We start from the raw sequence: 26,141 nt of genomic DNA on the forward strand, positions 1-26,141 counted from the left end.
AACAGAGAGAACTGCTGGTGTCCAAACATCAGGGTAAGTTTCTCACTAACTTCATCTAATTACAATATTTTTTCCTCTCTCCGATGAAGTAATTGGCAGACAGATCTCATCAAGCTGTGTAACATATGGTATATTCTTCACAACAGAATAATCCAGGAAATTATCAATGAATACCCAACGACGTAAATGTAATCAGCATACTTAAATCAGAGAGAAAGAAAGAGAAGTGAATTTACCCACTGTTTTGATTTTCTTTTGGTAGAGTTGGCGTACAAGTAGAGAATCTTACCGGGGACTGACAAAGGTAATACGTTAAAATCAAGCAAGTGTGAACTCCTTTTGTTGAGCATAACGCGAATAAGCAAAGTTCAATTATATGTAGTTATGTTTTGTTGAATTTGTTGTTTCACTTTCAAGCACAGAACGTCTAAGTTAGTGGTATGCTAAACACTTCAATCATTCTACCTGAGTTGTTAACCTAAGCCGCAAACGATGCAGCTGTTCTTATCCAGAAGTACTGTGTCGTAGATTAGTTTAATGAAATGTAAATGTTCACATACTTTATGCAACTGTGGCAGTTACTAATACTTCCTACAATTCCCAAACCATATGTTTTAATATTAAATTAATAGAAAAAATATTGTCACTAGAATCATTTACTTACCACTCTGAACATTCCAAACAAATTAATAGTTCACGATAAAGAGGTGCAAACACAAAACTTTCGACTGGTTCCCTCATTTTATTATCCTTAAAGTAACTGTATCTATTATAGTATGAGTTAGAAAAGATTTCTTATGAATAATAGTTCAAGCTGAATGCACAGCCAAAAATTAGATATGGAGGCTTTTTAATAGTGAAGGTAGAAACTGTATTTCAATATGGTCTCAATCAGATCACAAAACGCGATTATTTCAGAGATCTAAATGCATTGAAGGGTAAAGGATACTTATTTAATACAATTCATTTAAATAAGATGTTCATAGAATTGTTATAAATGGATTGTACTTTATCAATCACTACGATAGGGGACAAAAATAATCAAAAGAAATTTCAGAAACTGAGAAATAAAGGAGAAAAATTAATGTTTCTCTCTAAATCATAGTTCAGTGTTATGCCGCATTTAAAAAAAGAACTAATTGTTTTCTACAAGCAATGAAAGCAGTATGCTGATATTATGCGAGATTAAGTAATTTAAACGTTCCTTGTATATTCCAGCGATAGACCGAAGCCATGGGGGACTCAGAAATGGCAGTGTTTGGTGAGGCAGCGCCGTATTTACGGAAGTCGGATAAAGAAAGACTCGAAGCGCAGAACCGACCGTTCGATGCTAAAACCGCCTGCTACGTCACCGAAAGCAAAGAATTGTATGTGAAGGCCACGGTCAAGAGCAAGGAGGGTGGCAAAACCACCGTGGAGACAGAAAAAGACAAGAGGGTCAGTTAATGTTAAATTATACCGAAAACTCTTGTTGGCTTAAGATGGCTCAACTTTTCTTAAATACAACATGGTTGTCCGTGCCTTAAGACACGAGTAGAATTAGGCAGTTTTGCCCATCGAGTCTGTGCAGTTGCCATATTTATTTACATGTACCTGCTGATTCCTTTCAGACCTTAACCGTTAAAGACGAAGATGTCCTGCCAATGAACCCTCCAAAATTCGATAAAATCGAAGACATGGCTATGCTGACTCATCTGAATGAGGCATCCGTGTTGTTTAACCTCAAAGAGCGTTATGCAGCCTGGATGATCTACGTAAGTAGAATATTGTTAGATGATCATAATAACCCAGAGAAGGCAGTCATTCTGTGACACGGCCATCTAATTAGTTCTGTTCTCCATACTTTTTCCCAACTCCCTGCGATATTGTTCTTTACATTAGTGAATCTTTTTTAAAAGTACAGTTGAATGTGATTTCTTCAACTTTCGAATAATGCATTCTGGATGCAAGTAAATCCCGGTGCAGAAAGTAATTTAATTAATCGACTCTCGCCACCTCCAATAATTCCAGGTTATTTAGTAATCTAGCCTCCTGACAACTATTTAATCTTGACCTATTCTAACATGACTTGGAAACACAAAATAATCTGCAGATGCTGGGGTCAAAGCAACACTCACAACACGCTGGAGGAACTCAGCAGGTGGGGCAAGATCCGTGGAAAAGATCAGTCGACGTTTCGGGCCGGAACCCTTCGTCAGGACTGAAGAGGGAAGGGGCAGAGGCCCTATAAAGAAGGTGAGGGGAGGGTGGGAAGGAGAAGGCTGGTAGGTTCCAGTTGAAAAACCAGTAATTTTACAGACAAAGGGGTGGGGGAGGGGAGGCAGGGAGGTGATAGGCAGGAAAGATGAAGAAAGAATAGGGGAAAACACAATGAAGCAGATGGAACCATGAGGGGGGTGATAGGCAGCTGGGGGAGGGGGCAGAGTGACATAGGGATAGGGGAAGGGAGGGGGAGGGAATTACCGGAAGTTGGAGAATTCTATGTTCATACCAAGGGGTTGGAGACTATCTAGATGGCATATGAGGTGTTGCTCCTCCAACCTGAGATTAGCCTCATCATGGCGGTAGAGGAGGCCATGTATGGAGATATCCAAATGGGAATGTGAAGCAGAGTTGAAGTGGGTGGCTACCGGGAGATCCTGTCTGTTGTGGCGGACGGAGTGGAGGTGCTCGACGAAGCGGTCCCCCAATCTGCGTCGGGTTTCACCGATGTAGAGGAGGCCGCACCGGGAGCACCGGATGCAATAGATGACCCCAACAGATTCGCAAGTGAAGTGTTGCCTCATCTGGAAGGACTGGTTGGGGCCCTGAATGGTGGCAAGAGAGGAGGTGTAGGGACAGGTGCAGCACTTACGCTTACATGTTTAAGTGCCGGGTGGGAGATCCGTGGGGATGGACGTGTGGACCAGGGAGTCGCGGAGGGATCGATCCCTGCGGAAAGCGGAGAGGGTTGGAGAGGGAAAGATGTGCTTAGTGGTGGGGTCCTGCTGAAGGTGGCGGAAGTTGTGGAGGATAATGTGCTGGATCCGGAGGCTGGTGGGGTGGTAGGTGAGGACAAGGGGAACTCTGTCCCTGTTGTGGTGGCGGGAGGATGGGGTGAGAGCCGAAGTATGGGAAATGGAGGAGATGCGGATGAGGGCTTCATTGATGACAGCAGAAGGGAAACCACGATCCTTAAAGAAAGAGGACATTTGAGATATCCTGGAACGGAAAACCTCATCCTCGGAGCAGATGTGGCGGAGACGGAGGAACTGGGAATAGGGAATGGCATTTTTGCATGTGGCGGGGTGGGAAGAGGTATAGTCAAGGTAGTTATGAGAGTCAGTGGGCTTGCAGAAGATGTCAGTGGACAGTCTGTCTCCAGAGATGGAGACCGAGAGATCGAGAAAGGGGAGAGAAGTGTCCGAGATAGACCAAGTGAATTTGAGAGCTGAGTGGAAGTTAGAAGTAAAGTCGATGAAATTGACGAGCTCAGCATGAGCGCAGGAAGCAGCACCAATGTAGTCATCAATGTAACGCAGGAGAAGTTGGGGAGCAGTATCAGAATAGGTTTGGAGGTCTAACATGACGCGGTCTCTCCAATTTTTGGTCACATACATATTCATTGAAGTAAACTTACTTGCGCCCTCCGTTGAATGGAATTTCACAACAAACTACAATAGAGGATTTATGAAGCAAAAAAAAAACGCTGGAGGAACTAGACGAGTCAATTATCATTTGTCGGGAAAAGCCGACATTTCTGCATTCGGGCTTCGACTTGAAACATCGACTGTTCTTTTGCCTCCATAAGTTCCGATTGACATGTAGACCTCCAGCAGTATTTTTTTCGTTCAATTCCAAAAACTGCAGTTTGTTGGATCTCGTTATTTATAGCGTTACAGCAAATACGACATTGTTCTTGCTTTATTTACGAAGCCAAGTACTGCATATATTTTGATTTTAGATAAATGCCTTTTTATCACATTTTCTAGAACATAGATGGGAAAGATTGAGTAGATCAAGTACATATTGGCTCCTAGAATAATCCCATTCCTAGTTATTTTACAGTTACATATTCTCCTCTCTAAACACATCAATCTTCTGCGATTCTCTGGACACCCAACTACACCAAGGGCCATTTACCTGGAAAATTGCCAACACATACTTGAGCTGTAGAATGAAACTGTAGTATTTGGTGAACTCCATTAAGTCATGTGGAGAATTTTCAAACTCCAGAAACAGCATTCAGGATCATTATTGAACCCTGAGACTGGGACACAATAATGCCACCAGTTATGCCTGCTTCTCTGAGACAACGAAAAGCATTGTTCTTGCAAATTCTTTAAATTTAAGGAAAAATGAAAAACAAGGTTAATCGTTAATTATAAGTATCTTCTCTGCCTTCAGACCTATTCCGGGTTGTTCTGTGTCACCGTGAACCCTTACAAGTGGTTGCCTGTGTACAATGCTGAGGTCGTGGCTGGCTACAGGGGCAAGAAACGTCAAGAAGCTCCTCCCCACATCTTCTCCATCTCTGATAATGCTTATCAGTTCATGTTGACTGGTAAATAATCCCTTTTTCCAGTGTTTTTCCTAAAATCGAAATCATGACACAAATTCATCCCTCTTTCGTTTCTTTGTCTTACAGATCGGGAAAACCAGTCGATCTTGATCACGTAAGTGTTGTAGATTCTGGTAGCCTTTTAAAATCACTTTATTATTTGTGGCACAGCTGTTGAGTTCTTCACGCTATGCTCTCGTCTTCAGCGGAGAATCCGGTGCCGGCAAGACTGTGAACACGAAACGTGTCATCCAGTACTTTGCATTGGTCGCAGCTGCTGGTGAACCCGGCAAGAAGAAGGAGCCAACTGGCAAGGTACAGTTAGAACTAATTTCATTGACATCGGAAACTTTTCGTTGCTTAGCTGCAATCTCCTTCTCCACTCAATAAATGATCCAACTTCTGATAACCAAAACTATTTTTACAGGGGACCCTGGAGGATCAAATCATCCAGGCCAACCCGCTGTTGGAAGCCTTCGGTAATGCCAAGACTGTGAGGAATGACAATTCGTCTCGCTTTGTAAGTGTCTTCAAACTTTCCGACTGTTACAGCCGTTACACCCCACAATGTAAGATCTATTAACTGTCCAGTTTAACAATAGAAAGGTTTCAATAACATTATATTCTGCACGTTCTCTGACTTTGTTTCACCGCTGACTTGAATATCTTTCACATCAAGGGTAAATTCATCAGAATTCACTTCGGTACCACGGGGAAACTGGCTTCTGCTGACATTGAAACTTGTAAGTGCAGTGGAAACGGAAATGGAAATATTAGTTGTAAATCAAATTGCTATCATGTTGGTCTATTCTATACTAAATCTACATTTACTCATAACTCTCCAGATCTACTGGAAAAATCCAGAGTGACATTCCAGCTGAAAGCTGAAAGGAGTTACCACATTTTCTACCAGATGACAAGTAATCACAAACCTGAAATTGTTGGTAAGGTTCAATGTTTTGGAATGTTGACATCTTCAGTTTTCCATTTTCTGTTAATATGGGCAAAATATTGCTAACAGATTTCAATACACTACAGTTTGCAATATTAAATTTCATCTCCGACTTTAAGTGATATTGTAGTGTAACATAAACAACAGGAATTCTGCAGATGCTGGAAATTCAAGCAACACACATCAAAGTTGCTGGTGAACGCAGCAGGCCAGGCAGCATCAGACGAAGGGTCTCGGCCTGAAACGTCGACTGCGCCTCTTCCTATAGATGCTGCCTGGCCTGCTGCGTTCACCAGCAACTTTGATGTGTGTTGCTTGTAGTGTAACATGTTATTTCCTCCTTTCACTGCAATCCATTAGATTTTCATTTGATATCACCTAATTTACAAAACTTCCAAATATTCTCCAGTTGTTTAAACACAACTCAACAAGTTGCTTGAATGGAAGAGACAAAATTGAATGATGTTGTCAGATTCCATGCTTTCACTTGGTTAATCACAATTTCACCAACAAAGTATCTGTTTTTGGCAGAGTCTTGTCTCATTACCACCAACCCCTATGACTATCATTTCGTCAGCCAGGGTGAGATCAGTGTTCCCAGTATCGATGATAAAGAAGAATTAGTGGCAACTGATGTGAGTATTTACAACATAGCTTCATTTACTGTATATCTTCTTGACTAGTACATCTTTAGTTGTTCACATTTTTCCAGATACATTTTTTTTGTAATCCATTTTACCAAGCAATAAAGGATTTGAATTGAAGTTGATCCAGAAGATCCAAAAAAAGAGAAAATTGGCAATCATCAAAGTTTATCAGCATTCTCAATTAAAAAATTAAAAACTTTTAATATTTTGAGCTACAACACACTACATGAGGGGTTTCTATTAAATACTAAATCTGTTGTTTGGTGTACAGACTGCCATTGATGTCTTGGGCTTCACCAATGATGAGAAGTGGGGCATCTACAAACTCACTGGAGCAGTCATGCACTTTGGAAACTTGAAATTCAAGCAAAAGCAGCGTGAAGAGCAGGCAGAGCCCGATGGCACAGAAGGTAACACTCGCACGAAACTCACAGAATGTTATTATTTACTAAATTTAACATATTCCAAATCAAACTTCAATCTGGCTAACATTGAAGTTCTTTCAAAGTCTAAAGAGTAAAGGAAATGAACTTGTGTTGAAGTGATTTGCAGCTTTATACTTGGGAAATATTCTGGAAAGAATTCTTCGTGTTTGTGTGTACAGTATGTTTTTGTTCAGGTAATGCACATCTTAAACCAGAGAACTTGTTTTAAATACTAATTGCATACTCAGCCATTTTGCTTAGAGAATTTAGTGATCAGCCACAGTAGTAACATTGATTCATATCTTTAGTATTTCTAACACACTTGATTACTTCTTACTTTGTGTTAGATGCTGACAAAGTTGCCTACTTGACTGGTCTGAACTCAGCAGATTTACTAAAGGCATTGTGCTTTCCACGAGTAAAGGTTGGCAATGAATTTGTGACCAAAGGTCAGACTGTTCAGCAGGTACAGTTATAAAAACTTCAAGTAAAATGTTTGTGTATTTACAATGGATTCTGGTTAATAGGGACACATGGGGATCAATACATTTTGGCCCAAGTAAACAGCTCCCCAATTAGCTGAAGCTTTAAGGAAATAGTTTTTTAAAAAGTATAAAAAAGACAAAATACCTTTTAACTGCGTGACAAGCTGTGTATTTAAATGAAAAGCAGGTGATTACAACACTAACAATATGACAGTACTATAAAACTGTGTATGTATTAGTATTAGTTCCTTATAGTTATTGACGGAGTAACTCATCCAATGTATGTTGCTCTGTTCTTTTGATTGACTATAAATGAACAAAATCAGTGTAAACACCTAATGCAGATAATGAACTACCTCCATAAAAGGTTTTGACAATTGCATCCACCAAGTCATCATTTGCATTGTACCATTCAAGACAATTGTGGATAGCTTAAAATTCTTGGTCGTTCCTAACTTGTTAAAGGAGCAAAATAGTCTCATTTTCACTGCTGGCTGTTTCAGGCATCAAGCCTGAATGCTTGAAACTGCAGTGAGCACAACAATTCTGAATTACCTTATTGCTTATTTCTCAACAACTACCAGTGACAAATATCGCTCATTTTTGAACACAACCACATGCAACTGAAGCTATTTAAACACTGTTTGGTCTAAGCATGGTTTAGTGTCCAACAACCACAAAACTGCACTTGTTAGAAGCTGTTAGAAATTAATTTGGCAATAGTCTCCTGTACCAGTTAAGGAGCATAGTGTCCCAAATAAATAAAGGAAATTCTGGCTACTTTCTCAATTAGTTTTTGTACTTTAAGAGTTATAACAAATTTACAGCTACCCCAATTAAATGATAGCGCAAATAACCAGAATCCACTGTAATTAGAACTGGATATGTAGAAGATTTTTCAAGTATTGATCAAATTATATTCTTTCAGGTGTATAATTCAGTTGGTGCTCTTTCCAAATCCATTTTTGAGAAAATGTTCCTATGGATGGTCATCCGTATTAATCAACAACTGGACACAAAGCAGGCCAGGCAGTATTTCATTGGTGTGCTGGATATTGCCGGTTTTGAAATTTTTGATGTAAGTATCAGAAACCTAAACATTGATTTGAATAAGTTTTTAGTTAAATGACAATTAAATTTTACTAAGTATCCCACGTATCTTTCTATGTGTGCAGTTGAACAGCCTGGAGCAATTATGTATCAACTTCACTAATGAGAAACTGCAACAGTTCTTCAACCACCACATGTTTGTTCTGGAACAAGAGGAGTACAAGAAGGAAGGAATTGAATGGGAATTCATTGACTTTGGTATGGATCTGGCTGCTTGCATTGAACTTATTGAAAAGGTGGGTAATGATGTATAATACATTCATGAATGGTCAATATTTATCATGTGATGATAAGCTCTATGCTGATGTAAACACTGACCAAAACAAACATTGGGGTTCCCACAGCCTATGGGCATCTTCTCAATCCTTGAAGAGGAGTGTATTGTCCCCAAGGCCACAGACCATACCTTCAAGAATAAACTGTATGATCAGCATCTTGGTAAGTCAAACAACTTCCAGAAGCCCAAACCTGCCAAAGGAAAGGCTGAAGCCCACTTCTCACTGGTCCATTATGCTGGCACTGTTGACTACAATGTTAATGGCTGGCTGGATAAGAACAAGGATCCACTGAATGAAACTGTAACTGGGCTGTTCCAGAAATCGTCAATGAAACTCTTGGCTCATCTCTATGCTGCACCTCTCGAAGGTAAAGTTCTGACACAGACAGTCATTAGAAACAATTATTTTGCCAGCATTTCTTCCTTCCCTTTCCTGGTGTTTAGAGCAAACAACTATGTTGTTTCTTTACAGGTGAAGGCGGTGGTGCCAAGAAAGGAGGCAAAAGGAAGGGTGGTTCCTTCCAGACAGTATCTGCTCTGTTTAGAGTAAGAATTTTGTTTATTTCAGTCTATATCGAAGCATGTCTCACCATAATTGAATTAACTACCAAAATACTGATTGAATGTAGAAAGTCAATCAAATGTAGAACAGCTGTATGTGGTTTTGCTACACACCATAAGATAAAATAGAGATTAATATCAGTTTGTATTCATCTCAAAGGAAAACTTGGGCAAGCTGATGACTAACCTGAGAAGCACACATCCACATTTTGTGCGTTGTATCATTCCCAATGAAACAAAGACACCAGGTGAGTTTATTTCATGTAATGTAAGGTACAGCAAAAATCAATACAGGTCGAGTACCCCTTATATGAATTTCCAAAATCCAAAGCCTTCAAAATCTGATTTTTTTTTTGAGCACTGACATGACATCACAAATAGAAAATTGCACTGGGAGGTCTCTGCCATGTATTGTCAGTGTCAGAGTGAACAAATGCTGCTTAATGGTATGCTGATCTTATGACAACAAACTGAAAATTGAAGGTGATTGTGAATATTTAGCAGGCTGGTTGCAAAAAAATTAAGAAAAGGCACAACATAAAAATTTTAAAGCATCTACTAATTAAAATAAAATCTAACACCAGAATAGTCTACAATGCTGATTGTTTTTACACCTTACGTAACAGAATTAAATTAAATTTTAAAGGGTCACTGATGACCAAGGCAAAGCTTTGTGTTCTCATCCTGTCCATGTGTCTCATCCTGTCCATGTGCCTCGCCCAGCCCAGTACTGAGTTCTCTCATCTTGCCCAGGAGTCTCTCGTTCTGACCTGTAGCCTTGCCTTGTCCTGTCTCCCAAGACCACGTCATGTCTCGCCTAGTTCCGCAGTCTGAGCCCGAGTCAAGCCCCACGTTCTGGGTCCTTGTCCAGTCTCTGGCACAGAGTCTGAACCCAAGCCTCGAGGAACCCAAACGAGTCTGACAGTATCGTAGGTGGAGACTGGAAGTCTATCATTGTTTGAAGTTGTTCAACACCTCAGTCAGGTATTCTCCTGATGTTACTGTACTGCTTTTGTGACCTTGCACACATTACATTTTCATTACATTACTGGTATGTAATAATCTTCACTGTTAAGTGCAATTGTGTAATTAACAAGTGTAAGACAAAGCCTGCTTAAATGTAGCACATAAATTCAGAGTTGGAAATAATGGCGATCCCGAGGTATCTCATTATTTATTCCAAAATTCAAAATCGAAAACACTTAAAACCCCAAGCATTTTGGACAAGCTGTACTCAACCTGTATTTTTTTTTCCCATTCAGAGAAAATAATGCATCTGAAACACGTAATGGTATTTATTTGTTTCTCATTACATGAAAAAAAGATAAAACCGATCTCTTGCTGTATTTTAATGATCATTTAAAATCCATCAGGTGCTATGGAGAATCACCTTGTCATACACCAGCTGAGGTGTAATGGTGTGCTGGAAGGTATCAGAATTTGCAGAAAGGGGTTCCCAAGCAGAATCATTTATGGTGACTTCAAGCAAAGGTAAGATATAGCAAAGTCAACATCTTACTTTTCCATGTAAATCAATTCTTCAGTATAATTAATTGAAATGAAAATCAGCTGTAACATGTGTAAAACTCAAATGCAACAGGTACCGAGTTCTAAATGCAAGTGCCATCCCAGAAGGCCAGTTCATTGATAGCAAGAAGGCGTCTGAGAAGTTATTGGGATCTATTGATGTAGATCATACCCAGTACAAGTTTGGACACACCAAGGTAAAAATGTGGAAACTACAAGTTTGTTCATGTGAAATACCAAGGTGATGAATTGTAAATATAGTTTTGAATGTAATCTAGGATACCTTTGAATTGATATACCTCTTTAATGTTACTATGGTCTGGATAAGTGGAGCAACTTCAAAACTACTCCACTAGGGTCAGTTCAGAAAAAATATACATCCTAGACTAATTTTCTGATACATTTATGAGCATGAAAACAGATTAAATTTGTCTTTGTAAAATGTGTTGTTTTTTTGAGAATCGAACATTAAAAATGGTCACTTACTTTGCTTCAGGTGTTCTTCAAGGCTGGTCTCTTGGGTTTACTTGAAGAGATGAGAGATGAAAGGTTAGCACAACTTATTACCCACACTCAGGCTAGGTGTCGTGGCTTCTTGATGAGAGTTGAATTTAAGAGAATGATGGAAAGAAGGTAAATGTTGCTTTTCAGAGTATCAAAAAGTAATTTGAAATAAACACATTTTAAATCATTCAAGTAAAAATATAATCTCTGTTCATTTTACTCTGTCCTTTAGAGAAGCACTGTTTACTCTGCAGTACAACATCCGTGCATTCACAAATGTCAAACACTGGCCATGGATGCAACTGTACTTCAAGATCAAACCTCTTCTGAAGAGTGCTGAAACTGAAAAGGAAATGGCAAATATGAAAGAAGAGTTTGAGAAAACTAAGGAAGCGCTTGTCAAATCTGAAGCCCGGAGGAAGGAATTAGAAGAGAAAATGGTGGCCCTCGTACAGGAAAAGAATGATCTCCAACTTCAAGTCCAAGCGGTATCTACGTTGACTATTGTTATGCATGTGTACACGTTACAAAACACATAGCCTGGTATAATTCATTGTATCATTTTATGACAGGAAAGCGAAACTCTGGCAGATGCAGAGGAAAGATGTGAAGGACTGATTAAAAATAAAATTCAGCTGGAGGCTAAATTGAAGGAAGCTAATGAAAGACTGGAAGATGAAGAGGAGATAAATGCTGAGCTAACAGCTAAGAAAAGGAAACTGGAGGATGAGTGTTCAGAACTGAAGAAAGATATTGATGACTTGGAGCTGACATTGGCCAAAGTTGAAAAAGAGAAACACGCCACTGAGAACAAGGTGATTATGATGACCATAAACACTTATAAGTTTTCCATGTGTGATGCTTGTATGTATTTAAATTACTCTAATCATATTTGTTGCTGAATATAGGTTAAAAATCTCACTGAAGAGATGGCCACTCTTGATGAAAGCATCGCTAAGTTAACAAAGGAAAAGAAAGCCCTCCAGGAGGCCCATCAGCAAACCCTGGATGACCTCCAGGCTGAGGAAGACAAAGTCAACACTCTGACCAAAACAAAGACTAAACTGGAACAGCAAGTTGATGATGTAGGTATTCAAAATAACAATAAATCACATAACTTTCAGAAATCCTTTCTTTGAATTGAATCTTGATAAAATAGTATTTTGCTTTTAAAAGCTTGAAGGCTCTCTGGAGCAGGAGAAGAAACTCCGCATGGATCTTGAGCGTTCTAAGAGAAAGCTTGAAGGTGACTTGAAGCTGTCACAAGAAGTAGTAATGGATTTGGAAAATGACAAGCAACAACTGGATGAAAAACTAAAGAAGTGAGTATTTAACTTCTGAGCAAAATCGATCTTTGTTCCAATCCGTTGATTAAATGACCATGATTAGCACATAGAACTTGCTAATCAAAACATAGGCCCTTTAGTCAAAGATTTTAAATTACTTTGAGGATGTATATCCCAAAATATCCGTGGTAGAACTCAAAGAAAAAATTCCTGTCATTATCTAAAACACTGAACATTCTTGTAGTAAGTAACAATGTACTAACGGGGAATTAAGACTTATTTAAGTATGAATTATTTATCACACAATTATTGCCTCAGTATGTCAGAGAAAATATTAAAAAAACTGAATTTGATAATATTACAGAACTTCATTAACAGATTAGTTTAATTTGTATCTTTTACTCTATCTATCAAAAGGAAAGAGTTTGAAATCAGCCAGCTTCAAAGCAAAGTTGAAGATGAGCAGGCAATGGCTTCCCAGCTGCAGAAAAAGATTAAAGAATTACAGGTGATGTATATGTCTAGTGAATTTATCAATGGCATTCAGTAAAGGGCATATGTTTGAATTGAAGTTACTGGTTCCGTCATTATAATCAATGCATGTTTATCTTAAGGCCCGTATTGAGGAGCTTGAGGAAGAGATTGAAGCTGAACGTGCTGCTCGTGCTAAGACTGAGAAACTGAGAGCTGATCTTTCTCGGGAACTTGAAGAGATCAGTGAGCGACTGGAAGAAGCTGGTGGGGCAACTGCAGCTCAGATTGAAATGAACAAGAAACGAGAGACAGAATTTCAGAAAATGCGCCGTGACCTTGAAGAATCTACCCTCCAGCATGAAGCCACAGCTTCTGCTCTTCGCAAGAAGCAGGCTGACAGTGTTGCAGAACTTGGGGAACAAATCGATAATCTACAACGTGTGAAACAGAAACTCGAGAAGGAAAAGAGTGAGCTGAAGATGGAAGTTGATGACCTTGCCAGCAACATGGAGTCAGTGTCCAAAGCTAAGGTATAGTGACAGAGGGCACTAACTACTACACATGCAGAATTAATTTTAACTCGTAAACTGTGTACAGATTGTTTTGCATCATTTCAAAACTGATTGTTCTGGTTTTAGGCAAACCTTGAGAAAGTAGCCAGGACACTGGAGGACCAGGTCAGTGAAATGAAGACCAAACATGATGAACATCAACGTTTGATCAACGACTTATCAGCTCAGAAAGCACGTTTTGCAACAGAAAATGGTATTGATCAGTTCTATGTTGATAATGTAATTCTTGTGACCCTGTAAAAATTTTAGAAAGCATAAAATAAAATTCATAGACAAGCTAGAAGGCAAAGTTTGATAGAGACCCAAATTAACTCAGCCAATTCAGGTTGGGTTAGACCTTGCGGATCAGGCTCAGCGCTTAACCCACGTCAGGATTATTTCCATTGCATATACTCATCACCCTATGCATGAAAAAGTTGCCTAAATTCCCTTCTAAGTCTTCCCATTGCACCCAAAACCCATGTTAGTTTTGGACTTCCTTACCCTGCGGAAAAGGCTGTTACCAGTTACAGTACCCTGTGTATGCCAGTTACCTAGCTGAGTTGGATTTTAACTTTATATCTGAGCAGACCTATAGTCTACATCCCTTCCACATCCTGGAAAGGACACAAATCCCTATGTGATGCGACTGACTCTCTCAGATCATACTTTCTCACACCAGAACATAACATCTCTGACTAGTACTTGTTACAAATCAATTATTTATATGCTGAATGGTTTCTGCATAATCATACAGGAAGTACTCTGCAATGTTGATATAATTTTCAAAGGTATGTTTAAGGTCAGAGAAATAGATACAATATACATCCTGAAATACTTATAACTATTTCTGATTTTCAGGGGAACTGAGCCGCCAGGTGGAGGAGAAAGAGGCCTTAGTATCTCAGTTGACAAGAGGGAAACAAGGATATACCCAGCAGATTGAGGAACTCAAAAGACAGCTGGAAGAAGAAACAAAGGTACCAATATAATTACTATACATCTTCAATATTAGTTTAACAAGAAAATTCATACAAAAAAAAAAGAATGGGGCATACCTTGCTGGGGAATGCTGGCAATTCTGTAGTGTATCTCAAACATTTAACCTCATAATTACCAGAAAGTTCATGATGTCCATATTTGTAGAAAGGAAGAAGCCCAGTCATTTGAGTAGTGAGCTCCAGTCTTGTTTGAGAAAGAACGTTCTGTAAGTTTTTAATATTACTACAATTCTTAATTATTCCAACTATTTAAATGTATGCAAGTAATTTCCTCAGATTTTACACCTTCAAAAACTTTTAATAGTATTCAAGTACAACAAAAATATGATGATAAATTGGAGGAGCAGAATCAAGCCATTTAGCCCATCGAGTATGCTCTGCCATTTTGTCATTGCTATTCCATTTCGTTTCAACCTCATTCTCCTGCCCTCTCTGCAGAACGTTTTACACACTGACTAATTAAGAACCTATCAATGTCTGCCTTAAATACACCCAATGACTTGGTCCCCACAGCTGCCTGTGGCAATGAATACCACATATTCACCATGCTCTGATTAAAGAAATCTCTCCTCATCTGTTCTGAACAGACATCCTTCTATTCTGAGGCTGTGCCATTTGATCTTAGACACCCCGACCATAGGAAACATCCTCTCCAAATCCACTCCATCTAGGCTTTTCAACATTTGATACGTTTCAATGAGACTCCCCCTCATTCTTCTCAATTTCAGTAAGGTCCAGAGCCATCAACTGCTCCTTCTACGATAAGCCTTTCAATCCCGAAATCATTCTTGTTTCTCTGTGTAGAACTTCCTGTGAACCCTCTCCAGTATCAGTATATTCTTAGATAAAGTGCCAAAAACTGTTCACAATACTCCAAATGTGGTCTGACCAATGACTAATAAAGTCTCAGGATTGCATTCTTGTTTTTAAATTCTAGTCCTCTTGAAATGAATGCTAACATTGCATTTGCCTTCCTCACCTTCAGGGAATTCTGCACAGGTACTCCCAAGTCCCTTTGTGCCTCAGATTTTTGTGTTTTCTCTGTATTTAGAAATGACTCTATACTTTTATTCCTTCTACCAAAGTGCATAACCATATACTTCCTGACACTGTATTCCATCTGCCACTTCGTTGTCCATTCTCCTAATCTGTGTAATTCCTTCTGCAACCTCCCTACTTCCTTAACACCAGCTGCTCCTTCACCTCTCTTTGTATCGTCTGCAAACTTGGCCACAAAGCAATCAATTCCAGCATCCAATTCACTGACATAAAATGCAGGAAGTAGCACCCCAAACAATGATGCTGAGGAACACCACTAGTCACCAGCAGCCAATCAAAAAGGGCTGCCTTTATTCCCACTCATTGCCTCCTGACAATCAGCCGATGCTCTACCAAGCTAGTATCTTTCCTGTAATACCATGGGCACTTATCTTGTTAAGCAGCCTCAAGTGTGGCACCTTGTAAAAGGCCTTCTGAAAATCCAAGTACACAGAATCCACCAGTTCTCCTTTGTCTATCCTGCTTGTTATTTCCTCAAAGAATTTCAACAGAATTGTCAGGCAAGGTTTTCCCTTAAGAAAACCATGCTGACTTTGGCCTATTTTATAATGTGCCACCAAGTACCCTGAAACCACCACCTTAACAATTGATTCCAGTATCATCCCAACCACAGAGATCAGGCGAACCATCTTATAATTTCTTTTCTTAAAGAGGGAGTGACATTCGCAATTTTCCAGTCCTCTGGAAACATGCCAGATTAGTGAATCTTGAAAGATCATTCCCAATGCCTTCACAATCCCTTCAGCTACCTCTTTCAGAATCCTGGGATGTAGTTCATTAGTTACTGATGACTTATTTATTTTCAGCTCTTTCAGCTTCCTAAGCACCTTCTCCCGAGTAATAAAAACTGCACTCACTTCCGTCCCCTGACCCACTCAAATTTCTGGTATTCTGCTAGTATCTCCTGCCATGAAGACCAATGCAACATACTTACTCTGTTCCTTTGCCATTTCCTTGTCTCCTATTATGACCTCTCCAGTGTCATTTTCCAGTGGTCCAGTATCAGCTCTTCCCTGTTTTACTCTTTAAATATCTGGAAAAAAAAAACCTTTGGTATCTTATTGGCTAGCTTACCTTCATATTTCATTTTTCCCCCCATGGCTTTTTTAAGTTGATTTTTGTTGGGTTTAAAAGTTTCCAAATCCTCTAACTTCCCACTAATTCTTGCCCTATTATATGCCCTCTTTTGCTCTTATGTTGTCTTTGTCTTCCCTTGCCAGCCATGGTTGCAGAATACTACTTCTCCTTTGGGATGTATCGATCCTGTTCCTTCTGAATTGCTCCCAGACACTCCAGACATTGATGTTCTGCCATCATCCCTGCTAGTGTACCCTTCCAATCAACTTTGGCGAACTCCTCTCTCATGCCACTAAAATTCCCTTTACATTACTATAACACTAATACATCTGCCTTTCGCTTCTCCCTCTCATATTGCTGCGTGAATTCTCTCATATCATGATTGCTCTCTCCAAGGGCTCCTTTACTTTAAACTCCCTAATCAAATTTGGTTCATTACACAACACCCAATCCAGAATATCTGAACCCCTAGTGTGTTCAGCCACATGTCGCTCTAAAAAGCCATCTTATAGGCGTTCTACAAATTCTCTCTCTTGGGATCCAGCACCAACCTGATTTTCCCTATCTATCTGAATATTGAAATCCGACATGACTAATGTAACCTCGCCCTTTTGACACGTTTTTTCTACCTCCCATTGCCCACATCCTGGTTACTGTTTAGAGGCCTGTATATAACTCCCATCAAAGTATTTTTACCATTGCAATTTCTTTACCAACAAAGATTCTACATCTCTCGATCCTATGCCCTACATCACTTCCTAAGGAAAGTTCATGGAAAGTCAGGAAGAGTGGGGACATAGCAATGTCTTCTGTTAGCTTCTTTTCTCACCCTTAATTGATTCATAGGCAGGACTCATCTGAATAGAATTTGTCCCAATTTGGAACATTCCAACAAAGTTATGTTGCTAGAACAAAAGAAATATCTGTGCCATCATATTTCTGGATTTTTTTTTATAAACCATATTGCTATTTTACCTTTGGAAGAGTATTTCTATTCATCATAAGTTATCTAGGTTCAGTCATTCACTAAGAATCAGAGGTAGTGGCTGTTTCATCATTTAACACAATGATTTCAGGCTAAGGGTGCACTGGCACATGCTCTGCAATCTGCCCGCCATGACTGTGATCTCCTCCGTGAACAATATGAAGAGGAAGTAGAGGCAAAGGCTGAGCTCCAACGTGGAATGTCCAAGGCCAACAGCGAAGTGGCTCAGTGGAGAACGAAATATGAAACTGATGCAATTCAGCGCACAGAGGAACTGGAAGAAGCCAAGTATGTAATAAGAAGTAACCTGGGTTCTCCCACCACATTCTGTCAATGATTACTTGTGTTCTTCACTTCCTGGGAGAAAATGTTGTTATGCCGGTTCTCTTACTTTTCAGGAAAAAACTTGCTCAACGCCTGCAGGATGCAGAAGAGCACATTGAAGCTGTGAACTCCAAATGTGCTTCATTGGAAAAGACGAAGCAGAGATTGCAGGGTGAAGTGGAAGATCTGATGGTAGATTTAGAGAGGGCAAACTCAGCAGCAGCAGCTCTAGACAAGAAACAAAAGAACTTTGACAAAGTAAGTGCAGAAATTTTCCACGATGTTGCTGTTTCTGTCATTCTAACATGTTGATATTCAAGAATTTCACCGTCAGAGTGTCTCTACAGTGGCTGCATCACTCTGTATTCAGACTAGATCTGATGTTAAATGAAGGGGTTTAACCACTTACACACAGCACTCACTTGCAAACATTTATGAATGCCAGCTCAAAATTTCCATGACAAAATGGATAGAGTTTCACTAAATGAACTTGCAAGCAATCTGGAGAAAGAAACAGTTGAATGGTTAAAGTAATTAATTATTTCAAGTTTAAAGTGCACTGTGACCCTATCGAATGTGCAGGGCTATTTAAACTCAGTAATGATGCTCTTTAGTTCTATAATTGCACTATTTTGTCCTTACAAAGTATGGAGTATTGAATTGCATTGTAGCTATTCAAACACACAATTAAGAATTTTTTGGTTAATGCAGGAATACATCAGGACTATAATTGTAGTGCAGAATACAATTCCTGTTTTACAACTCCAGTATAACTTTTGCTACTATACTGTATAGATTCTGGCAGACTGGAAACAAAAGCATGAGGAAACCCATGCTGAGCTGGAGGCTGCTCAGAAGGAATCACGAAGTCTAAGTACTGAGATCTTCAAGATGAAGAATGCATATGAAGAGACTCTGGAGCAACTGGAAACTCTTAAACGAGAGAACAAGAATCTACAACGTAAGTGCAAAACTTTGCCCATCACGTAAATGTTTTAAATTGTTGAACTTATTGAACCACTGGAAATTAAGACTACCTGGTCCAGATTTAACTAAAACTGCCTGCATAATGGAACAGTGAAACAGACAGTAATTATTTCGTGCTGAAATCCTGACGCTGTGAAGGACTGTTCAGACATCCTGATAGCACCATCCTTATTGCTTCAAAATCTACTTGAAATTAAATCTCAGTTTTAACCAACAAAATAGACCTAATTTGAAATTCATTTCCATAAAACAGAGGAGATTTCTGATCTGACTGAGCAACTGGGTGAAAGTGGAAAGGCTCTCCATGAGATGGAAAAGGCAAAGAAGACAGCTGAACAGGAGAAGAGTGAAATTCAGTCTGCTTTGGAGGAGGCAGAGGTAAAATATATTTAATTATACTGAATTTTAGACCAAATGGTAAAGCAGGTTTGTCACACCCGCTGAATGCATGAAGAGTTTTCACATCTATATAGACTTAAAATGGCTAAATTCAAAAGGAACAGGATAAACAGTAAAAGATGATTACTCTTCTCAAAGCACAGGCTCCTTACCTTGGAATAAACAGCAAGATTTAAATTAATCCTTTATAGCAAATTGTTAAGAGTTTACAGTTAGACTTTAAGGCAGACCTTATTAACAGAAGAGTGTGGATTGAAGGGCTCCTAGAAAAGTAAATGCTGAAATTATTTAGTCAGCCAACCAGCATCAGTAGAAATGGAACTGGTTTATTTTGGAAATTCATCACCTGTTTGTAATGCTATAAATTATATATCATGAAATTAATTTCATAGGTACTGCACACTGGATGAGAATTTACAGGCACACTGTAGCTGGAGAACATTGAAGCACAGCTTCAGAAAGAAAGGATGTCCCCTTAGAAAAGAGATTAGGAGGAATTTCTTTAGCTGAAGAGTGGTGAGTCTGTGGAATTTATTGCCACAGACAGCCACAAGGGCCAAGTCACTGGATATGTTTAAAGCAAGGTTGATAGGTTCTTGATTAGTATGACTGAGGAGAACCCAAGGGCAGGACACCGGCACGTCAACTGAGTTGGGGATGCTGGCGTAGACGTGAACATAGAACAGCGAACCGGAGGAATCTTGACAAGGAGAAAGTATATACAGGGACTATCTTGAAACTAGAGCAGAACTTGGAACTAAACTTAGAACTAACTGTTCTAAGCGGACAAGAGAATGAGGTATCACACGAGAATAAACCAACAAACTGAGAACCTGAAATAGAGAAGCCATCGTACATTTTTCACAGTCTCTGATGAAAACGAGGTGTACTATAATTAGGTAAACTAGCAGCAATTGGAAATCTAATGACTGAAATCAGGGCATAATAAAGGAGAAAGGAGCATTAAAGGGGAACAGCCAAATGGAACAATGACATAGTAAGGGTATCAACGGTTCGGAGGAGAATGGTGTTGAGAGAGATTAGTAAATAAGCTATGATTGAACGGTGGAGCAGACTCAATGTGCTGAATGGCCTAATTCAGCTCCTATGCCCTATGGCCTACATGCATTTTAGGCACAAGTCCTTTCATTAGAAAGCGGATATGAACTATAACAGGATCTGCTTTAAAACTCCGATGCATGCACTTTTATTTTGTATATTCCCAGAAGGATGCCAACATTAAGTTACCAACCCCAGTTTACAAGATCAAGATGTAATGGGGTTTTAAACAGCTTGTTTGGCTTATAAGTAATACACAGATATTAAAAAATGTTTTCTTCTGTGGTCACTGAGATACTTGGTCTGGCAAATATCCATTTAAAACCACTAAGCTGTTCATCTCTGCCAGCCCCACAACCACCATGCTCCTATAATTCTGACATTTTGCTCATCATCAGTTTTAATCACACCACCACTGAGGTACCCACAACTACAATTCCCTCTTCCTTTTTTAAGCATATGCTTAAATCCTATCTCTTTCTATACACTTGTGCCATGATATCAACTTAATGAATTTACACCTCACATAATTCTTCCCTAGGAGATAGGAATAAACGTAGTCACACACAAGATAAAACAAACTCTTATACCTCATCAGTCATTTGTAAATAGAGAAATGAAAATAGGTTGAAAGCATCCCCAAGAATGAGGTTCAGGAAAATTGCATTAGCTAATTTTCCAAATAGACTTGATGGGAGCAAAACGTATATCACTTGGAGACTTCTGCAATTCAGCATTCTACAATCTGCTCTGGTTCTAATAATTTTTGAAAGTGTAGGATGACAAAATCTGTAGAGTTGTTAAATTGATCACTGCGCATGAAATAATTTTATAATGTAGTATTCCCGAAAGATACGTGAATTCAATGCATCGTATCAAAGCAAGTCAAAGCAACCTTCATGATAACAATGTGTGGACATACTCAAATTCACTTGACCCCTCTTGTAGGCCTCTCTGGAACATGAGGAGAGCAAGATCCTCCGTATTCAGCTGGAACTGAACCAAGTGAAATCTGAAGTTGACAGGAAGATTGCAGAGAAAGATGAGGAGATTGATCAGGTGAAGAGGAACCATCAGAGAGTTGTGGACACGATGCAAAGTGCTTTGGAGGCTGAAGTCAGGAGCAGAAATGATGCTCTTAGAATCAAGAAGAAAATGGAGGGCGATCTAAATGAAATGGAGATTCAGCTGGGACACGCCAATCGTCAGGCCTCAGAAGCTCAGAAACATCTCAGAAACCTGCAGGGTCAATTAAAGGTTTGTATGATGGGGGAATTAATTCCTTGTTTACATTTAATTGGTAATTAGCTCCAAATATTATGCAATTATCTATCATCATAAAATATGATATTTACATAATTAAGTTTTGCTAATAATACTTTGCTTGCAATTTGAAATTTTAAGCAAAAATAAACTTTTCATTGAATTTTAAATTTACATGAATACAATGTGAATATGAAGAATTTATTGTAATATCTGATAACAAAGGAATCCTGCTTTCTAAACAGGACACACAGTTACAGCTGGATGATGCTTGCAGAAGTCAAGAAGACTTGAAGGAGCAGTTAGCCATGGTGGAACGCAGAAGTGGTTTGCAACAGGCTGAGATTGAAGAAATGAGAGCAGCTCTGGAACAGACAGACAGATCTCGCAAAATTGCTGAGCAAGAGCTGGTTGATGTCAGTGAGAGGGTTACACTGCTGCACACTCAGGTTTGTCTCCCCTCACTTTGAATCCAATGCGCATGCAGATCCTGCTATATACCGGCATGGTGCTAAGGTTACAAACTAAAATTGCTCAGAAGTGGAGAAGCTTCAGGATGAACTTAACAGCAGAATCTTATTGTTATTTTTAGTTAATTGTCCTGTCCAGCAGCCTACCTGGCTTATGAGACAGTCCTCTATTGATAGTCATATTCATAGTCATTCTTTGATGATCCCGGGGGAAATTGGTTTTTGTTACAGTTGCACCATAAATAATTAAATAGTAATAAAACCATAAATAGTTAAATAGTAATATGTAAATTATGCCAGGAAATAAGTCCAGGACTAGCCTACTGGCTCAGGGTGTCTGACCCTCCAAGGGAGGAGTTGTGAAGTTTGATGGCCACAGGCAGGAATGACTTCCTATGATGCTCTGTGTTGCATCTCGGTGGAATGAGTCTCTGGCTGAATGTACTCCTGTGCCCAACCAGTACATTATGTAGTGGACGGGAGACATTGTTCAAGATGGCATGCAACTTGGACAGCATCCTCGTTTCAGACACCACCGTCAGAGAGTCCAGATCCATCCCCACAACATCACTGGCCTTACGAATGAGTTTGTTGATTCTGTTGGTGTCTGCTACCCTCAGCCTGCTGCTCCAGCACACAATAGCAAACATGATCGCACTGGCCACCACAGACTCATAGAACATCCTCAGCATCATCCGGCAGATGTTAGAAGGCTATAGTTTGCTGGGCACGTTCACTGAAATGTTTTCAGTTTCTGGGAATCATGCAATACATACCCAATACAGTATTGGAAACTAATTTAATAATAAGTGTCTAAATCTCTCCACAGCATGACATCAAATATCCCTTCCATAGAACCATTGGCAGCAATATAGGTGTTCAGATGATGATTGATGATGCACTCTCTATTTTGTTTTTACATAGTTCATTGCAACAATGTTCCACCCACCTGCACTGTGGTTTGATATTAACATTGGTTATCCCATAAAACTTTTTTAAAAATTGTCTTTTCTTGCAGAACACAAGCCTCATCAATACAAAGAAGAAGCTGGATGCTGACTTGAACCACCTTCAGTCTGAAATGGAAGAAACTATCCAGGAGTCAAGAAATGCTGAAGAGAAAGCCAAGAAGGCTATCACTGATGTAAATCAGAAGTTTTTTTAAAATATAAATACTGATTCTTATTTTAACTATCTTACTGGTATGATTTAGATTTTGAGCTTGAATAATGATTTGTCCAATTGCCTCAAATTGCAAGGCTGCCATGATGGCTGAAGAGCTGAAGAAGGAACAGGACACCAGTGCTCACCTGGAGAGAATGAAGAAGAACCTTGAGCAGACAGTGAAGGATCTGCAGCATCGTCTGGATGAGGCTGAGCAACTGGCATTGAAAGGAGGAAAGAAGCAGCTCCAGAAACTGGAGGCTAGGGTAAACAATGAGGTTATTTTAGTGTTATACATACTGAAACCTTAGGAAACGAATAGATATTAACAAATCTCATTTGCTGGCTGATTTAGGTGCGCGAGCTGGAAAATGAGCTGGAAGCTGAGCAGAAACACGGTGCTGATGCCATTAAAGGTGTTCGCAAGTACGAGAGAAGAGTCAAGGAACTGACATATCAGGTACTGCAAGGGAGTGATTAGGAGTGGCATGAACTGTGGGATATAGCAATACTTATTAATCTTCAAACTGAGCACAAATTTTGCTTCTTTCATGATTTTCACAGTCAGAGGAAGAGAGAAAGAATGTCCTGAGACTACAGGACTTGGTTGACAAGCTGCAGCTGAAGGTTAAGTCATATAAGAGACAATGTGAGGAGTCTGTAAGTAATTCTAGTTCAAATTGCTTTTTCGAAAAGTTTATGAGTTTTTATGATACATGATGAAATTTTATGATGAAATTTAAATATTCAGACCTGTTTCAGTTATGTGTGTTAATCTCCAATACTTTATGACCTTAAAGCAGAAACCACAAGCCCCTTTGATCCCCATAGCCTTTAACTTTGAGCCATTTAGTAAGTAACTTCATTTCTTAGTCTGAAGTGAATGACCTGGGAATTGCCTAAAACCCATTTACCACACTTGCCAATTTGTAATTAAAACTTCTTTCAACATTGCCTATGGCAGTGCACATCATTGTGTCCATGGAAGATTTGTATATTTGACTTGCTCTACTTTTTTTGAAGTATAGTGGTTAATTGTAATTAAACATAAATTCTTGCAAAGCGTCACAAGACAAAATCTTAATAATAAATACATACTCATTATCTCTGTTCTTAGACATTGCCAAATAAGATAAAATTATAACAGGAAGGATTCCAATTCAACCGAAGACATCAGCAAATGCTTTAAGATATAATAAAACAATTTTGGTCTGTCTATGCTGTGTTTAAATTCAATTATGTATATGCAAAAGATCAAATATACTAAGCAGTCCAATTTCCAGTCTTCACTCATAACAATGCATACAGAAGTCACTGGGATACAATAATTTTCAGTTGTATGACCATTGCTATTTAAAGTGGTCACTGTTCTGATGAAATAACGGAAATTGGCAATAAAGCTATTAAAATTTATAGGAGTGCCAAGTGATTATTTATATTTTCCTATTACCAGTGGTTCAGCCTGCAATCTAATGATGTCTCATACTATATTCCTATAGGAGGAACAGGCCAACATGCACCTGTCCAAGTTCAGGAAGGTGCAGCATGAACTGGAGGAAGCCGAGGAACGTGCTGACATTGCAGAGTCTCAAGTCAACAAACTCAGAACTAAAACCCGGGAGATTTCTACAAAGGTATTGTGGCTCAAGTAACTTTAACTATAAGACCATGAGACACAGGAGCAGAATTAGGCCATTTGGCCCATTGAGTCTGCTCCGCCATTCAATCATGGCTGCTCCTGGCTCAACCCCGATTTCCGGCTTTCTCCCCGTCACCTTTGATGCCATGTCCAATCAAGAACCTATCAATCTCTACCTTATATACACCCAGCAACCTGGCCTCCACAGCTGCATATGGCAACAAATTCACCACCCTTTGGCTAAAGAAATTTCTCCTCATCTCTGCTTTGAAAGGGCGCTGTGCCCTGTTGTCCTTGACTCTCCCACAAAGGGAAACATCCTGTCCACATCTCATCCCTCTCGGCCTTTCCACATTCGAAAGGTTTCAATGAGATCTTCCCACCTGCGCCCCCCAATCCTTCTGAATTCCAGTGAGTACAAATATCCCTCATTTGATAACCATTTCATTCCTGGAATCATTAATTATAGTGGTAATTAATTTAAATTTACATATACTTTTGTTTGTAATAATCATATACTGTAAACATAACTAAAAAACTTGTATTGTTTCATTGCATCAAACCAACAATTTGCATTTCTTTTTCATCTATTAGAGCGCTGAAGAGTAGAAGGCAAGATGAAATGGTCCAAAGAAGAAATCCACAAAATGTGTATTTCTCTGTAACATACAGTAGTTTTATAAATTATGTGATAACTAAAGAAATAAAAGTGCAACACTGAAAAATCATTTTTCTTGTCAATTTGCCTTTGTTGGATGATTCAATAATTATAGAAGCATAAAACAAACAGAAATTAGTTTTATTGCAATCATAAATATTGGTGAGTATAGAATGGGAATATTAGAATTAGTCACACCTTCAGAAATAAGTGAAAATCAAAAAGAAAATGAAGATGCTGGAAGCTAAAAACAAATAGAAAATGCTGAAAGCACTCAACAATTCAGGCCAAATCTGTGGAAGAAGAAAGAGTTATTTCCTCAACCTGAAGAATTAATTCAGTTTTTCTTCCCATCTTTTCTATCTTCTGTTTATATTATACCTCCATCAGAACATTTGAAGGGAAATTTGTCTGTAAAATATGTTGGTCAAAACTGTGATACCTAGGTGAATTTGTGTTCTTGGCCCAATTAACTATTTTCCCTTGAGCTGCAGGTGTCTCTTTTACCACCCACCCTGCCATCAATAGTTTGTATTTGAAGTGGCCATGTGCAGAGTCACTGACCTTGCCTGCAATTGCCATAAGTACACTTCCTGAAACAGGACTGGTTGGGAAGGGCACCAGGAGAGTGATTATGACAACTGTAAAGTCTTAGGTCCATTTTATCTCCTGTTGGCACCACCAAAAACTCTTTTAAAATCACTTTATAGTAAAAAA

General features: G+C 39.1%; 1 protein-coding gene across 1 annotated transcript; it reads left to right on the forward strand.

Annotated features, from left to right (window-relative positions):
- Window positions 1-226: 226 nt before the first annotated feature.
- LOC134360186 (myosin-4) lies at window positions 227-24,779 on the forward strand. Its single transcript, XM_063074234.1, has 39 exons — window positions 227-304; window positions 1,219-1,437; window positions 1,611-1,754; window positions 4,387-4,543; window positions 4,628-4,655; window positions 4,747-4,855; window positions 4,968-5,060; window positions 5,220-5,283; window positions 5,386-5,484; window positions 6,024-6,127; window positions 6,411-6,549; window positions 6,912-7,030; window positions 7,978-8,127; window positions 8,225-8,395; window positions 8,504-8,804; window positions 8,909-8,982; window positions 9,158-9,245; window positions 10,371-10,488; window positions 10,598-10,721; window positions 11,021-11,157; window positions 11,261-11,516; window positions 11,601-11,843; window positions 11,937-12,113; window positions 12,205-12,350; window positions 12,732-12,822; window positions 12,929-13,318; window positions 13,427-13,553; window positions 14,201-14,319; window positions 17,553-17,749; window positions 17,860-18,043; window positions 18,581-18,746; window positions 19,026-19,150; window positions 21,179-21,487; window positions 21,739-21,942; window positions 22,982-23,107; window positions 23,223-23,393; window positions 23,483-23,587; window positions 23,692-23,787; window positions 24,627-24,779. The coding sequence occupies exons 2-39, from the start codon at window positions 1,234-1,236 to the stop codon at window positions 24,777-24,779; spliced, it is 5,808 nt and encodes a 1,935-aa protein (XP_062930304.1). The 5' UTR covers window positions 227-304; window positions 1,219-1,233.
- Window positions 24,780-26,141: the final 1,362 nt, after the last annotated feature.

This window comes from Mobula hypostoma, chromosome 22 (genome assembly GCF_963921235.1).
Source record: "Mobula hypostoma chromosome 22, sMobHyp1.1, whole genome shotgun sequence".
NCBI classification, from domain to species: domain Eukaryota; kingdom Metazoa; phylum Chordata; class Chondrichthyes; order Myliobatiformes; family Myliobatidae; genus Mobula; species Mobula hypostoma.